This window comes from Rhinolophus hipposideros, assembly GCF_964194185.1.
Source record: "Rhinolophus hipposideros genome assembly, chromosome: 19".
Lineage (NCBI taxonomy): Eukaryota > Metazoa > Chordata > Mammalia > Chiroptera > Rhinolophidae > Rhinolophus > Rhinolophus hipposideros.
The window spans coordinates 118,724-135,987 of record NC_138065.1 but is presented as its reverse complement, the minus strand read 5'-3'; the positions used below and the strand labels follow the sequence as shown (position 1 = coordinate 135,987).

At 45.0% G+C, this 17,264-nt stretch overlaps 2 protein-coding genes across 5 annotated transcripts; both read left to right on the top strand.

Moving 5' to 3' along the window:
• Window positions 1–72: 72 nt before the first annotated feature.
• NKAPL (NFKB activating protein like) lies at window positions 73–1,275 on the top strand (the record flags this gene model as incomplete). The annotated part of the gene is made up of 1 exon (XM_081080382.1): window positions 73–1,275. Exon 1 carries the CDS (start codon window positions 106–108, stop codon window positions 1,273–1,275), a length of 1,170 nt encoding a protein of 389 aa, XP_080936508.1. The 5' UTR covers window positions 73–105.
• ZSCAN26 (zinc finger and SCAN domain containing 26) lies at window positions 804–16,283 on the top strand. Of its 4 annotated transcripts, none has more exons than XM_081080368.1 (4): window positions 804–2,044; window positions 10,356–10,784; window positions 11,029–11,146; window positions 12,992–16,220. In XM_081080368.1, the coding sequence occupies exons 2-4, from the start codon at window positions 10,371–10,373 to the stop codon at window positions 13,966–13,968; spliced, it is 1,509 nt and encodes a 502-aa protein (XP_080936494.1). In that variant the 5' UTR covers window positions 804–2,044; window positions 10,356–10,370; the 3' UTR covers window positions 13,969–16,220. The 4 variants fall into 4 exon arrangements, with proteins under 4 accessions (XP_080936494.1, XP_080936492.1, XP_080936493.1 ...); XM_081080366.1 differs by lacking the exon at window positions 804–2,044 and adding an exon at window positions 5,392–5,681 and having other exon boundaries at window positions 12,992–16,283; XM_081080367.1 differs by lacking the exon at window positions 804–2,044 and adding an exon at window positions 5,705–5,865.
• The last annotated feature ends 981 nt before the right edge of the window (window positions 16,284–17,264 follow it).

Below are 17,264 nucleotides of genomic sequence, written 5' to 3'. Positions count from 1 at the left end.
CCACGCGCGGCGGGAGCGTGGCACCCGGCCAGAAGCGGAATCCGCGCCCGCGTTCTCCGGTAACCGGCCGAGTTGACCCCATGGTCACCTGTGAAAGCGCGGCTCATGGCTCCAGTATCCCGGTCCCGCCACCCCGAGGACACGCCGGGCTCTCGCAGACGGCGACGCCCCTCGCCCAGGAGCGGTCGTTCCCGCTCTCACTCCCGCGGCCGCGAGGGCCTCGGGCGTCCGTGGGGTGGGTCTTCTTACCGGCTTAGTCGCTCCCCGAAGCGGCCCAGGTCCCGCACCGATGCTTTCTTGTCCTCTTCGATCTATTGCGGTGGATCCCACGACCATCACCACCACCAGGCGGGCGACCGGCGCGGGGCGGAAGAGTACCGGAGGGCGAAGGAAGAGAGCTGCGGGCAGAGGAGGCCGAAGGAGAGAGAAAGGATTGGGGAGCTGGGAGCGCCTGCGGTGTGGGGGCTGTCTCCAAGGTGTCCTGAGCCGGATTCTGACATCACAGTTGAAAATGAAAAGCTTAAAACTCAGAAGATGGGCAGTTCAGATTCCAGCTCCGAAGGAAAAAGGATAAAGAAGACCACGCGTTCAAAAAACACAAAAAGGAAAAAGTCCAAAAGAAAATACAGGAACTATTCTGATAACAGTGACGGTAATTCAGACTCTGACACTAATTCTAGCTCTGATGAGGAGAAAAAGAGAGCGAAAAAAGCCAAGGAGAAAGAGAAGAAAAAGAAACACAGAGAGGAAAAAAACAAGAAAAAGAAGAATAGGACTAAAAAAGAACCCAGTGACTTAAGCTATAAGGATTCAGAAGAAAAATTGCCAGAAGATATCTGGATTGAGCACTCAAAGTTTGCAGGTACAATGGACCTAATAGGTCCAGAAGCACCCATAATATACACTTCTCAAGATGAGAAATCTTTGAACTACGGCCATGCTCTGCTCCCAGGTGAAGGTGCAGCTATGGCTGAGTATGTAAAACTTGGAAAACGTATCCCACGAAGGGGTGAAATTGGGTTGACAAGTGAAGAGATTGCTTCATTTGAATGCTCAGGTTATGTTATGAGTGGTAGCAGGCATCGCAGAATGGAGGCTGTGCGACTTCGTAAAGAGAACCAAATCTACAGTGCCGATGAGAAGAGAGCCCTGGCGTCCTTTAACCAAGAAGAGAGACAGAACAGAGAGAATAAGATTCTAGCAAGTTTCCGAGAGATGATGTACAGAAAGACAAAAATGACAAATAAGGACTTTTGTTCTACAGCAGGACTTTGACCAACAACAATAGTATGCGACCAAAGTAGTTTTAAAAGGCTTTATAGTGCTACTGTACCTACTATGTTAGTAAGTCCTTAAGGAAAAAGCTGCTTTTTGACATCTCTTTAGAAATTTATTTTTAACATAAAAAGCAATATGTGCACATGTTTTTTAAAATATTCAAACACAATAGGAGGAGAGTCAGTAAAATGGCCTTCAATCCTTCTCCCCAAAGAAATCTCTTTGGTGTCTTCCATATCTGTCCTTTGTTGTAGAATAAAAGTTGATGCTATTGACCTGAGGGTTTTTTCCCCCCACCCCTTGTTGCCCTGACTTTTTCTTTGAGGGCTTCGTTGCCTTTTGGAGCCATTCACTTATCCCAGGGAGAACTACAAGATTCTGGAAAGAACAAAGGTTTCAATTGAGTGTCTACTTCTGGTTGCATTTAACAGACTAAGTTAAAAAAAAAAAATAGAGGAGATTTAGTGACTGATGTATTATAAGTGAAGAGTCCAGCAGGAAGACTGGTTACCTATGTGGATTTAACATAATAGGACTTTGGCTTCTTCTTGCTTCTCTATGGGTTATTTTCCTCTTCAGGTTGGTTTCCCTTAAATAAGAAAAGGGCTGCCAATGCTCCTGAGTTAGGTTAAATATTTCCCGGTCCACCTCTGAAGAGAGAAGAGAACGTTTTCATCTTGGTGTTGCAAACAAGAATCCTGAGAATCAGCCTAATTTGGATGAACTTCGGTCACATGCCCACCCTCAAAAAAGATGCCATTGCCAGGTAAATAAAATGGCCTATTTTCTGGAGCTGTAGGTTTATTAGCTACATGGGGAAGAAAAGGAACCCTGAACAGAAATCAGGGCAATATTTGGGAAAGAGGGGATAGGCAACCAATAACCACCCACTACCGTTTTGAATGATTAAAAAAAAAAGAATGCATGTACTGAATGCCAAAATTTTCTTGAAGGTTGGCCTTGGCTATTAGAAGCCAAATACTGGATTTAAAGGCACATAGGGTTTATCCATAAAAAATAAATATGAAAGAGAAAAGATAGATATCCACAGTGCTTGAGTCTTCAAAAGAGTAGATTAGTGCCACCTGGACTAGGAGGAGAAAGAAAAACATGAGAAGGTATAAAGGAAGAAGCAATTGGTAGAGATCCTGAAAAGGAGACCAGATCAGGAGGGATCCACGTAGATAAGAGAGTTAGCATGAGATACTAGCTAGCACCTGTGCTGTAGAAGACTTTAGAATGAGCTCCATTCATGGTCTATGATAAGGTCTTTGTTGTCACTCAGTGAAATCTGTCTTTACCTTGAGATTTAATTTCAACACTAACCAAATAATCTCAATTTGATAACCAACTTTGCGAGGTTCGAGAGTCTGGTAAGCCCCATACAGCTGACAGCGAGGGGATGGTGTTCTAGAATCTGTCAGGGCAGAGTTATGTGAAAGGGCACCTTTACCCCAGTATGTGACTTGATTGACACTGGACCACACTAGCTTGAGATTTCCCCCAAAGAAGGTCGGGGAACATTGGTGAAAGCCACCTTGTTAAATACATATATTTCCATTTTTAGAAGTAAACTATACCACACTATACACATGGATATATACCTTGTTTTTTTTTCACTTACTACATCTTGGAGATGCTTTACATCAATGCATGTAAGTCTACCTCATTCTTTGTAATGACTTTACAGTATGCTAGTGTACACAAGGACCATATTTTATTGAATGTTCAATGAGATTTCTATGTGTTGTGATTACAGAATATTGTAGTGAAAATCTTTGTGGATGTGTGAATGTATTGTACGTAGCATATTCATCTAGAAATAGAATTATTGGGTCAAAAAGATTCCTTTGAATATCCAAAATGGCCACCTAGAGGTGGAATTATTGCATCAAAGGGAAGATATTTATTAGGTGCTTTCTATGTGCTAGGCACTATGGCAGGGACTGGAAATAAACCAAAGAAGAACTTGGGCTTGATCTCAGAATTTTACATCACAGAATTTTACATTCTACTGGGAGAGACAGACTTTAAAAAGTGAACAAATAAGTATAAATTGTAGTATGTAACGAAGAAAGTAAGGAGCTAGAGACAGTAATAGGGGAAGTTTTTGATAGGATGGTCAGGAAAATCTAAGAATGTCACTATTAAGCTGTATGTGCTTTTAAATTATAATAGATATTGCAACATTTCCTTCCAAATAAAACACACCGGTTTACACACTTACTGATACTGTACTTCTAAACCTTTTGATCTTTGCCAATCTGATGGGTGAAAAATGATTTCATTTTTATTTTATTTTTACTTCTTTAAGAATACAGTTGAGGGTGGCCAGATGGCTCAGTTGATTGGAGTGGGAGCACTTAACAACAGGGTTGCCAGTTCTATTCCCACATGGGCCAGTGAGCTGCACCCTTCACAACTAGTTGAAGACAACGAGCTGCTAATGAGTTGCCGGTAGGGCAGCCAGATGGCTTAGTTGGTTAGAGCATGAGCTCGTAACAAGGTTGCTGGTTTAATACCTGCATGGGATGGTGGACTACGCCACCCACAACTAAGATTGAAAACAGTCACTGGACTTGGAGCTGAGCTGTGCCCTCCACAATTAGATTGAAGGACAATGACTTGCCTTGGAGCTGATGGACCCTGGAAAAACACAACTGTTCCCCAATACAAAAAAAAAATTAAATAAAAGATACAGTTGAACATCATTTCATACACATGAGTCTTTGTAATTTTTTTTGTGTATATGTGAATTACCCACATTATAACCCTTGTCCATTTTCCTATTGGATTGTTGACCTTTTTCTTATTTACAATAAGAACTTTTAAAATAATAAACTCTTTATGACACATATTGCATATATTACACCCTCTTATTTTACTTTTGTATTGCTCTGTCTGGCAGATCATATTGCCTTTTAAGGCCTACAAGGATTCTCAAGTTTGAAAATTGATTTGCATTAGCAATATGTAGTCCTGGTAAAAACCGTACTATGATTTATTCTCACCTTATCTACCTCTACCCTTTCAAAAAGATACAGAGTACTTAAAATTGTACAACCTGAATTTATTTATTTTTTTTGTTGAGAGCCCACTGGCCCATGTGGGAATCAAACCGGCAGTCTTCGGAGTTAGGAGCACGGAGCTCTAACCGCCTGCGCCACCGGGCCGGCACAACCTGAATTTAAAAAAAAAACACAACACAACCTCTTCTTTTTTAAGATACATTAAGGGTTTTAATTTTCATGGGTTATCCAATGCAATGCCAATAAAGCCTTGATAATCTGACATTCAAGACCCCAGACATGGTAGGGAGTTTGAAAGGAGAAGTAAGTGAATTAGGATATATTTGCTTCCTTTTTAAATTAAATTTTATGTTTATACTTTATATAATTTTTTTTGTTGTTAAGATTTTACTGGGGAAGGGGAACAGGACTTTATTGGGGAACAGTGTGTACTTCCAGGACTTTTTTCCAAGGAAAGTTGCTGTCCTTTCAGTCTTAGTTGTGGAGGGCGCAGCTCAGCTCTGGTCCCGTTGCCGTTGCTAGTTGCAGGGGGCACAGATTAAACCAAAGTTTGTTCAGATTTTGAAAAGGATTTATTTTATTCAAAAACTTTGAAAATGCAGTTTGTGATGAGGCAGGTGAGAGAGAATATTTCAGTTTTCTTCTGTGGAATTTATTTCGGTAAAGCACTATCTGATGTTTACCCGCCCCCCCCCCCCCCCCCCCGCAACCTACATTCATTGCAAAGTATTATTTATTATTCTCTCCCACAATAGACTTAATTTCTTGTTACCTTAATCTTTTCAATCCAAATGTATGTTAATTGTTAAATTTAATCTTGAGAATACTGAGACATTTTCGCCACTGTGATGACTTTTTATATTGGGGAGAAATGGTAAAATGTGTCTGCGTTTTAATTATGTGAGTGAGCAAAGTGGAAATGCCGGCCGTTTGTGAGAACAGTACACTAAGCTGGCTTGTTTGGGCGTGAATAAAACAAAGTTCGGCTTAGAAATGAAACACCCAAGGCCGCGTAGACGCGGAGGCCCGTCCGGCCCAGGCCGCCATGGAGCCGCGGTCCTCCGGAACTCCTAGAGCGGCGTTCGTCGAGCAGAGCGCGTGCGCGGGGTCCGGACGGTGCGGGGGTGCGTGGGCTTCCTCCTCCGGGGCGCAGCGGCGAGACGCGACTGTGCTGCGGCCGGGGCCGGGGAGCAGCTCGTCGCCTACGGCGCTGAGAATCCTTCCGCGACGGAGCGGCCGCCCTGACGGGGGGTCCGGGCCGGGAAGGGGCGCTGCTGGGCCTACGAGACAGTGGAGCCGAGAATCCCGTTCACTGGGCACCACGTTCTGCTGCAGCTTCGCATCCATTGAGCGCAATTTTAATACGCATTAAAGGTAAGCCTTAGAAGGTACTATTTGAGCAGAAACTTGAAGGACGTGAAAAGACCTATGTGGCTTTGGGGCGCACGAGCTCTCTAGGCAGAAGGAACAGCAAGTGGAAAGGCCCGAAAGCGGGAGCTCACGTGACAAACTCCAAGACTAGCAGGGAGACCAGCGTGGTTGGAACACAGTGAACAAGGTGAAGTTGGGCCAGATTGACACTGCGGACATTGGAGGCTTGGGGACATTGTATTGTGTCGGGGATTTGGCCGTTTCTTGGTGTGAAGGTTTTTGGAGGATTTTGAGCAGAGGAAAAGCTGGTTGATGTTTCAAAGCACCTGTAGCTGCGACTCACTTGAGAGAGCGGCAGGAATGTGATCAGAGAAGCTTCAAAGTTCAGGTCGGAGATAAGGATATCTTGGACTAGGATTATGGTAGAAGTGGTTAGTCGTGATCAGATTGATGACCTACCTTGAAGGTAGAGCCAACAGGATTGGCCATTGGATCAGATGTGGGTTGTGAGAGTAAGAGAGAAGACAAAGACAAATACAAGGTTTTGAGCCTGCGGCTGGAAGAGATAATGGAGGAAAAATCTGAGGTTCAGCTTTGGGACCTGGAGTAAATTATTTAACTCTCAATGTCTCAGTTGCCATCTCTGTACAATGAAGTTAGTAATAGTATATTCTTGATAGGGTTGCATTAGTGCATTGAAGCACATAGAACAGTTGTGCTGGCTTGTTTTATTAAGCAGAGACATGAAGAGAAAATTGGAAGTCTGAAAATGTTCTGGGCAGAAGGAGTTAAGATGTGGAAGGACCCAGGAGCAGGAAAGAGTATTGCAAGTTAGAGGGGCTGAAAGTTCATTCGATCATAAGAAAATTTTAAACCATGTTAAATGTTTTGAATTTGATCCTAAGGGTAACGATGAGCCATTAAATTCAATATGCACAGCATAATCATACTTCCTCTTTATAAAGATCACTGCTGCAGTGTGCAAAATAGATTGGTGAGTAACAGTAGCAACAGTCTGAATAGGAGAAGATGGTGGCAAAGAGGACCAAAAGAAGTGGACGGTTTGAGAGGTACATAGGTGGACTCAGTAGAGCTTGATAAATCTGATACACGAGATACAAAAGGAGGCTGGATGGGTCACGTTTTCAAGTTATATTTAAGATATACTGTGTTTGATATGTTTCATCACATCACAGAAATGAGCCACCGCTAATTCTACACTATATGACTCAATTGCTCAGGGCTCTCCACAGAAGCTGAACCAGCAGGCAGTACATAGATATGCATAAATAGAGATTCATCATAAGTAATTGGCTCACACAGTTCTGGAGGCTGGCAAGACCCAAGAGCTGCAGAGTGGGCAGCAAGCTGGAGGCCCAAGAGAGCTGATGCTTTAGTTCCAATCTGAGTCCAAATACCTGAGAACCAGGAGGTTCAACGGTGTATTTACAGTCGGAAGGCCAGCAGGTTTAAGACCCAGGAAGAGCTGATGTTTTAAATCGAGTCCAAAGACAGAAAGAAAGCTGATGTCTCAGCTTTCTCTCTTACTTGAGGGAGAGTCCGTTTTTGTTCCATTCAGACCTTCAACTGATTGGATGAGACCCGCCCACACTGGGGAAGCCAATCTGCTGTATTCAGTCTACTGATCTAAGTGTTAATTTCATCCGAAAATACCCTCAGACACACCCAGAATAATGTAGCAAATATCTGGGCACCCCATTGCCAGTCAGAATTAACCACCCCAATACCAAATTTTTGTTTCTGGCTAATAATACCACTTTCTTACACCTCCTCACTTCCATTAAGAATGGTAGTAAGGGGGCCGGCCCGGTGGCTCAGGCGGTTGGAGCTCCATGCTCCTGACTCCGAAGGCTGCCGGTTCGATTCCCACATGGGCCAGTGGGCTCTCAACCACAAGGTTGCTGGTTCAACTCCTCGAGTCCCGCAAGGGATGGTAGGCAGCACCCCCTGCAACTAACAACAGGCAACTGGACCTGGAGCTGAGCTGCGCCCTCCACAACTAAGACTGAAAGGACAACAACTTGAAGCTGAATGGCACCCTCCACAATTAATATTGAAAGGACAACAACCTTCCTTGGAAAAAAGTCCTGGAAGTACACACTGTTTCCCAATAATGTCCTGTTCTCCTTCCCCAATAAAATATTTAAAAAAAAAAAAAAAAGGAATAGGAGGATTTGGCTTTTTAAATTTTAAGTCAATTTTTGACAAAGAAAAGTAGACAACAGCTGGGAGTGTCATTATGTACACACCCAGGAATATCTAACAACAAGCTGTATTTGGAACTCAGCCAGGCGCAGCCACTAACTGAGTGAGACCCCATCCTGATGCATATTGATTCAAAGGCAAGTATCAGCTGTCGAAAGATGCTATTCCACTGATCTTTAGAGTGAGTCAGAATCAAGAGTGTGGAGTCCTCACATACCAAAGCCACTCCAAAAGATGCTGGTGGAATTTTCTGAGTTCATTTTTGACAGGTGGGGTTTGAGAGGCTTCTGTGAGGTTTCCAGGTACCAGATGGCCAGAGGGAAATATGGATGTGGCACCCTTGAGGTGTCTGGACAGTAAAGAAATCATCGACATAAAGATAGTAATTAAGTTACAAACATATCTGGCCTCTACATTACCCCTTCCTAGCTTCTGCCCTGTTTCTCGCCTTCCATTCAGTGTTTTATTTTTTGAAAAGGTAATTTTTCTCATTCTTTTCTGTGCTCCCTCACTAACAAAATTGCCTTTGCAGAAGTCACATTGACTTCTGTGCTTTTTTAATTAAGTGCATACACATGATAGGTCCTAGATTAATCCACCTTCCTATAGCACTGCTTCTTTCTAATTCCAATTATGAATCATTGGATTTGTACTCCTTACAATTATTACCTCATTTATCTTAAAACATCTCTTTGAATTACGTGTTACTTTACAAATGAGTAGACTAGGCTCCGAAAGGATAAGTAACTTGTCCCTGGGCATGCTGCTTGTATGTGACAGGGATGGATGGGAACCCAGGCTTGTCTGAGGTGGAGGCCCTTCCCACCACGCCACGTTTTCAGGAGTTGCTCTCCTCAGCCTTCTGGATACCATGGGCATTGTCCTGCGACCTCTCCAGTGGTTCCTTCTCACTTCTCTTCCTACGTGAAGGTGTCTCCTGCCTCCACCCCACATAACTAGCTACCGGACTGCCCTGCATGTGCCAGGCTGTCCCACAGCTCTGACTTCTCGCTGTCGGCAAAACCCTTGCCCTGTTTTTCAGCCTGCCTCACTTTTGTCTTTTGAGACTCAGAAGGAATCGCCTCCAGGAACCATTTCCTGACCTGCTTGTGGGAGTAGGTGTTTCAGCATGGTGCCATGCTAGCACCCTGGGGTGCCATCACCATGGCACCCGTATGCTGGGCTGTCACTGCTCATTCACCTGGACTTCTTGCAAAGCTGAGCAGTGGAGGCCGGGGGGCTGTTCTGACCTGTGCCCGCTACACAGCAGACAGTCAGATGAGATGATGGTAAACGCCGAGCATCCATAGTTAATGCAGACAGTGGCCTCAGTGAACATAGCAGACTTATTTGTTCTGTGTCTTTCCCTCCACACTGTGACAATTTTCACACCTCCAGAACAGTTGAAAGAAGAGTCCAGTTAATACTCTGTCCCCTCGTGTAGTAGCAGTTAACTAACTTCCTGCTGTGTATGCTTTTTATCTCTTCACAGCGCCCTCCCCCACACCACGCACACATTTTTTTCCTCCGGAAACATTTGAAAATAAGTTTTAGCAGCATCTCCTGAGAATAAGGACATTCTCTTATGTGACCACAGGCTTCTGTAAAGTGCAGGGTACTGAATGTTTTCAGCTTTACAGGTGACACAATCTCCATGGAAACCGCTCAGTCCTGCTAGGGTGCGCAAAGCAGGTGTCACGAGACCTATGGCAGTGGTGTGGCTGTGTTCCAGCGGAGTCCTACACACAGAACAGGCTCGGGGTTCTGGTCAGCTGGGTCATACTTTGCCTGCTTATCGTTCATGTTTACATTTCTGAATTCTTCAAGATAAATTTGTATCTTTTCTTTTTAAACTGCAGCCAATTTTACGGTTGCTTTAATCTAGAACAGTAGCCTCCCCACATCTTCTTTTGATTTTCGTGAAATTGACTGTTTTGAAGAGTGCATGTCTGTTCTGGATTGATTTCAAAGTTTCCTAGTTGTTAGATTTATGTTAAACACTCTTAGGAAGGATGCTACCTAGATGTGAAGGCACAGGATCGGTTATCCTGCTGCTGGAGCTGCTGGGTTTGGTCCCTGGGTTAAGTTGTGCTATCTCCCTTTTCCTGTTGCAATTGATAAGCAGTGAGTGGGGGGTCCATGAGACTGTCCTGCCCCCACCGCTGTGACCAGCAGTTCTGCCCACTGGTGGCCCCTGATTGAATCAGGTGTTTCGTCAGGGGTTGCAACATGAGGATTTCTCAGATCTATTGTTTGTGCTGTTGGCTGGTGAGCTCACATGGAACAGTTTTCTCATTTTCTCTGTGTTTCTTGCTTCAGAATGGTGGTTGTAGAGAGGGAAAAATGGAGTCGTTCTGGGACATGTACACCCCCAACGAAGGGGTATTGCTGTTGTCACTGTTGCCACTGCTGCTACGACTGCATCTGTGATTCTTGCTCTTCCATGTCCAGGAGTGCCCCTGAGGGATGGCCACAGCACTGGGGACGGTGCCCTCCCTGGCCCCTCTGAATCTGAAGAAGGAGGAGTTTCGGGTAGTGAAGGAGGATCACTGCTCTGCTTGGGGACAAGGATTCCAGCAAGGAAGCAGCACGGGCCTTGGACAGGAGCCATGGCGCGAGCAGTTCAGGCAGTTGCGCTATGATGAGGCCGAGGGGCCCCGCGAGGCGCTGGGCCGGCTGCGCCAGCTCTGCCGCCTGTGGCTGCGGCCCGAGACGCACAGCAAGGAGCAGATGCTGGAGCTGCTGGTGCTGGAGCAGTTCCTGAGCATCCTGCCCGGGGAGCTGCAGGCCCGCGTGCGCGCACAGCATCCGGAGAGCGGGGACGCGGCGGTGGCCGCGCTGGAGAACATGGATGTAGACACGGGGGACACGGGACAGCAGGTGGGAATGTGCTCTTTGCAGGAAAGCACGCAGTGAACGCTGGCATGAGCCACACTGGGACGCGAGTGGCCGATCTCTGCTCCAGGCTCTTCCTTATGTGGGTTTTACCTTCTCTGCTGCTGGGAGACTGCATGTCCCTCCGCCTTTGTCCCTCTGGGCTTTCTCTTTGCTCTCTTTTTCTAATGCTGAAGTGTTTCTCACCAGCAGTTCTCTCCTAAACCCACATGTACCTAATTGTCCCCAGGACCTGGACCAGGCTAAGAAGCGGGATGCACTTGGCCAGGACGCAGGCCCCCTGAGAGCCACGCCCATGCAGCAGGGCCCACGTGTGAGTGAGGCTCCAGCACCTGCAGAGGGCAAGGGTAAGAACGCAGCTGCACCCTTCTATATGCAAGGCGCCCTGCCTGCGCCTGGCACTTTGCTCCAAGTCAGCTTTCGTGAGGTGTGGGTATACGCTGTAAATGCCGTCTTTGTAAGTGTATAGGTCAGTGAGTTGTCACAGACATGAAATAATTACAGTCGTCTACTCACCACCACAATCAAGATAGAAGCGATTTCGGTCACCCCGCACATTTTCCCCTGGGCCCCATCCTTGTTTCTTGGTTGTACAGGCAAAACCAAAGCCTTCTCCTGTGTGTCTCTTCACCCTGTTGTGCAGGGTGAAGAAAAAGTGCTAGTCCCTCACCCAAGGCGGAGAATTGCAGCACATGCTTCATTGTTCATTTTGTCTTCTATCTTCAAGTTATTGTACCTAGCTGCTGTCCTTTCGCTCCACGTGCCACCTGCATTGTTGTTTTCTTTGATACTGAAATATCTCTTTCTAATCTCTGTCCTTCTCATTCTTCTTTCCCTCTTTCCAGTCCGATACAAGCCCTGCTCCCTTTTTTTGTTAGTTGTTTTTAGCGTCTGTCATCTTAGTGTCTCCGTTGAAGTAATGCCCTGTTCATTTTCCATCATTAAAAAACAGACTCATTAGTGTTGCTCCCTCCTTAAAACCCTTCCTTAAACTGAGTAATGTTACTTTTTCAGCTTTTTTTTATGTTTGAAACATTCTATAATAAAAAGTAAACAATAAAATTAAGAAAAAAACAGCACTTTCAGTGACTTTCAATAGCCATTAACAGAGGCCTCCCAGGTCATAGTCTGGCATCTCACTCATTACCTCGCAGCCTCCTGTTCACCAATCATGTCTGCTTGTTCTGGTTTGCTTGTGACCTTTAGCAGTAACAGTTCCACATCCTGGGTAAAACACCATTCCCAGAGCAATTGGTACAGTCAGTCACCCTTTGTGCCACCTGCTCACATGTCCCCCTCACGCCCATCTCCATCTTGTCTCCCATTTGCTCCTGGCACTTCTCTCTCTGAGCATCCCTGCCTCGTTTCTCCTGTTTGGATTTTTTCTTCCTCACTCTCCCTGTCTGACTGTTATGGACCTTTGAGGACCCAGCTTAGATGCCACCTTCTCTACCTTCCCTAACTAAGTCCCCCAGACCTAGGTCAGGCTTCCCATCTGTGTTCCTCACCACATTGTATTACAGTGGCTGTTTAACTTCTCTGTCTCCTGCCAGACAAAAGGGCAGGGCTTTTGTTTTGTTTCCGGAGTCTGTTAACAGCCCCTGACCTGAAGTCGATCCTCATAAATGTCTGTTTGTCGAATGGCTAATTTTGATCCGAAAGCCTTTTTTACCAACGACCTACTTCTGCATTCAATTTTGGAGTCGGCCTCAAAAGTCCCCTTCTTCTGGAAGGCTGAAGGTTTCATTTACCTTTCTACAATTACACAGCTTGTCATTGATAGAACTGGTACCACATCTACATTTCTTTATGTTCAGTTAAAGTGCCTTTCTTATTGGCCCCAGGGTCCTCAACGGACCTAGCGTTTTAATTTCCCTTGTGGCAAACTGTTTTCAAGAACATATAGCCATTCCCTTTAAGGCAGTTTGCTAGCTTCCGTGTGTGTGTCTCATGATAAAATTCAAACCGTGTGAAATAAGTCACCTCCCACCACAATCCCCAACCTTTCCAAAGGTGGCCACTGCTAACAGTTTCTCATGTATCACCCGCTACGTGTTCTAAGCAAACACAAGCACCCACAACATTTCCACTTTGTACACATGGCTCGGTGTAAAATTTGTCCTCCTAACTGCAGATGTCTTTCCCCAAGCACCCACAGCTAAGTAATTGGTGGCATATATTTAATGTTTCAGGTGAGGCAGCAAGGACTGAGATTGGGAGGCCGGTTGTAGAGACAGGCTGCTGTGGAGTGGAATTGTCTGTGAAAATACCTGAGCCCACGGAGGCTCGTTGTGAAGACTCTGACTTGGAAAGGCAGCAGGCCAAGTCCACAGCCAAGGTGACCACTGACTGTAAATGCTCAGCACGTGGAGACGGAGTCATCCAGCACTCAGATCCAACTAAACACGACGGTGCGCACACGGGAGGAAAGCTCTATGACTCTGAAGTGTGTCAGAGCGCCTATCGTACTGGACGTCAGAAAATGCGCTCTAGAGAGAAAGGCCATCAGTGTCATGAGTGTGGGAAAGCCTTTCAGAGAAGTTCACACCTTGTCAGACATGAGATGACCCATCGTGGTGAGAAGCCCTATCAGTGCAAGGAGTGCGCCAAAGTGTTCAGCCAGAACGCAGGCCTGTTGGAGCATCTCAGAATCCACACTGGGGAGAGGCCTTTTCTGTGCATCCACTGTGGGAAGAGCTTCCGGCGCAGCTCCCACCTTAACCGACACCAGCGGATTCACAGTCAGGAGGAGCCCCGGCAGTGCGAGGAGTGCGGGAAAACCTTCAGTCAGGCTCTGCTCCTCACCCACCACCAGAGGACCCACAGCCGCTCCCGAAGCCACCAGTGCGCCGAGTGTGGGAAAGCCTTCAATTTGACCTCAGACCTTATTCGACACCACAGGATCCACACTGGAGAGAAACCCTTCAGGTGTCACGTGTGCCAGAAAGCCTTCCGCCTAAACTCGCACCTTGCCCAGCATGTGCGGATCCACAATGAAGAAAAGCCCTATGAGTGCAGCGAGTGTGGAGAAGCCTTCAGGCAGAGGTCAGGCCTTTTCCAGCATCAGCGATACCGCCACAAAGATAAAGCGCTTGCTGAGACGTCCTCTCCCTGTGGGACATCACAGTCCAGTAACCAGCACACAGCACTGCAGGAAAAGCCATGCTAGCCAGCTCTGGCGTTAGAGGATTCTTGGCCAGTGTGGAGGCTATCTGCCTGCCTGTCCACTTTGTTTTCCTTGAAGTCAGCTTGAGGCCACAGTAATTGGACTCTCGATGGTATTATGGGCTCCGAGTTCAACAGCAGTCTTTACTGCAGGATCTCTGAGGTTTTAACATGGTGAAGGCATGATGATGCATCTCCAACTAGTAGAGAGGCTCATGGCTGAGGGAGGGCTTTCAGGTCAGCACTGAATTAAGGGTCCACAGATTTACAGGCTTAAGCCAAACAAGAGCAGGTGGATATTTTTGCAGATGCTGCAACAGACACCTATCCAGTAAAACTAACAATGTTTGGAAATGTACCACACTCAAAGGTATCTTACAGTGCAGGTTAATGGTGACCGTTTCCCCCACCCCAGTCAGCAGAAGCTTTTGGGAAAGCAGAGATAATCTAATCTTAAACCATTACCCACCCTGATCCCTGCCACAATACCTCATCGATTCAAGTTAGCAATACACTAGAGAAAAGATTGCATAAGTCATTACAATCAACCCAAGAAGCTGCTGTCCTACTTGACAACTCCAGTGCCAGTATGCTGACTGCTATATAGGTACTATTCAGTAAATGTCTGGAAGAAGGATTTGGACTTTTTTTCTTTAATACTGGTGATGCAATTTTAAAATGTTGCTTATTCTGCAGTTCTTTGAAAATCAAACAATAAAGTCAGCTTGGAGGAGACAATCTTTGTATTTTGAATACCAAATGTCATCATAGTGATGAAGAATACGAGGCCTAGGAGAGTCTGCTTCCAAACCCGTCACCTGGGTGGCGAACATCCCTTGCTGATTGGTGATAGCTGCTTAGCATTCTGCTGTCTGGAAAAGGCTTCTCAGTCAACCATAGGAGTGGGGAGATAGTGAACCATTGTGGATTGCTAAGGGTTTGGTTCAGCTGCATGTGGTTTAAAAACAAAAAGCAGGAGTGACTTCATGAAAGTTTGTTTTTCCCTTACATAGAAAAGGCCGCAGACGAGCTGTCCAGAATTGGTAAGGCGGTTCAGTGACATCACTAGGGGCCCTGGCCTCTGCTCCCGCCATCCTAGTGCCCACCATCCGTCCTTAAGCTTTTCACATGATCCTCGATGGCTGCACAAGCTCCAGCTATCACATGCCAAATGTGGACAAAAGGAAGCTCCTCCCAATCCAGTCAGCTGCCTTTTAGCAGCCTTCCCACAAATCACTTCAGCACTATGTCATAGGCCAAATCGTAGGGAAGGGAGGCTGGAAAGTGTGTCTTACTTGGGGTTCCAGAGTGCCTAGCTGAAACTTAGGCTTCTGTCACTAACAGTAAGAGAGAATGAATGTTGGAGTAGCCACCAGTTTTTGATCCACTTCCTACACATACACACACACACACACACACACACACAGATCTGACAGTGCATACTGACCAGAAGCCACAGTTAGCACCATTTTCTGTAGGAGAAGCAGCTGTAACTTTAAGAAATTAAAGAATTGCATGGAATGCTAGTCATATTCCACTGCTTAGGATGCCATAAAGCTATGTGTCTTTTCTTCTGCCTTTATGACAAATACAATTAAGTTGATATCAGGAATTTTCTCCAAAATGTTTTGAGGGCTGTGCTGAGGTCAGTATGTAAACATTTAGCTCTGTGTCATAGTTTAAACCTCTCTGTTCTGTCTGGTTTAAGAAGGAAAGAACATAGAATATCTTTATTCTCATTAAAAGTGTGTGAAGAAATTTGTGTGTGTGTGTGTCTGTATTGAACAAAAGGCAGATATTATAACAGATCTCAGTAAAGGTTTTGCTTGCAGTGTAAGACATCTTAGACACTCCGAAAGGTAAAAGAATTCAGAGGGCAGGCACGCAGTGAGGATGGACTGTGTTGCACCAATACCTTCTGGTCAGGCATTTCTGTTTGGGTAGTATTCTGAGACATCCACGTACAGCGTGGAAGGGGAAGTCTGTCTCTATTTCCCACTTACTCTCCTGTTTAAAAAACTCATAAAATTATTACTACATAACTTGCCATTATAAAAGTAGTATGGAAAAACCACCCTAATTTTCACGTGACAAAAATAACCACTGGTGTGTGTGTGTATGCATGTATATATACATAAACACAGTCTCTAAATTGTGATCAGTAGGCATTGATAATTTTGTTTACTGCTCAATTTTAATGTTATTTCCATGTTATAGTATCTTCATAAATTCTTAATAAATTAACTCATGCTTTTGATAGACATTTGTATACATTGTAAAATCCTTGAAAAATATAAAGAAAACATCATTCTGTCTTATATTCCAGATACAACCTCTTAATTTTAAAAGACTTTTTATGGATAGAAACACTATTCTCACTGGACTTGAATTATATCATGACCAGTTTTCATTTGTAATAGATGGGACAATCAATTTACTTATGTGCCCACTCCATTCTCGCCCTTCCTACCATAATCCTGATTGAGCAGCCTGCCATGTGATCATTGTCTGACCACTGAGGATTGCACCAGGAGGGGCCCCCTAAACCAGGCTTAGTCATTTATACATCCCTAGGAATTTGACATTGGATTACAGATTCTGGTTGGTCTCTTATGCATTTGAACCAGAAAGTAATACAGAGCTGGAATCATTTTTGTGGTCACACAAAAACCAAATAGAGGCAAACCAGGCCAGTGAGAAGCGAAATAATGAAGCCAACCCCTGAAGCTGGAATCCCATGAAGGCCCACGGAGACTCAAAAGAAGTAACTTCAGTCTTCAGATTCTAAGGTCCCATCTACATGCTGGTTTTGAGAGTCCATGGAATAACCTTATTTCCTGCCAATAAAGGTCTCCTTTAAATTAGGGTGGGTTTCTGACATGGCTAACAAAAACAAACAAGAAACCCTGATTAAGACACCCAGATGACTGCATTATCTTCGTGGAAGATAATTTTCAATATATGTTACACAATAGTCCATGGTATACGTCCCCATTGTTGGTCATTTGGGTTATCTAGTTCTGTCACCATAAACGATATTTCAGTGAACATCCTTGTATGTACAACTGAGCTCACAGAATTATTTTTTCTTTCATTCAATTCCCGTAACTACAATAAATGAAACAAAGGGTAGGCATATTTTGTGAGGCTTTTACTGCATTTACTGATTGCTCTCCTGAAAGTTTATATTAATCTGTAAATCCGGTCAGTCTGTGAAAATGCCTATTTTTTCACATCCACATCAACTCTGGCAATTATTCTTTTGAATATTTAACAATCTACTGTGTACAAAATTGGCCT

Excerpts from the sequence above, each read along its gene's own strand:
- ZSCAN26 (XM_081080366.1), top strand. The coding sequence starts at position 10,371 with ATGGCCACAGCACTGGGGACGGTGCCCTCCCTGGCCCCTCTGAATCTG. Across the intron at positions 10,785-11,028 it reads CGGGGGACACGGGACAGCAG|GACCTGGACCAGGCTAAGAA; the intron begins GTGGGAATGTGC and ends AATTGTCCCCAG. Across the intron at positions 11,147-12,991 it reads AGCACCTGCAGAGGGCAAGG|GTGAGGCAGCAAGGACTGAG; the intron begins GTAAGAACGCAG and ends TTAATGTTTCAG.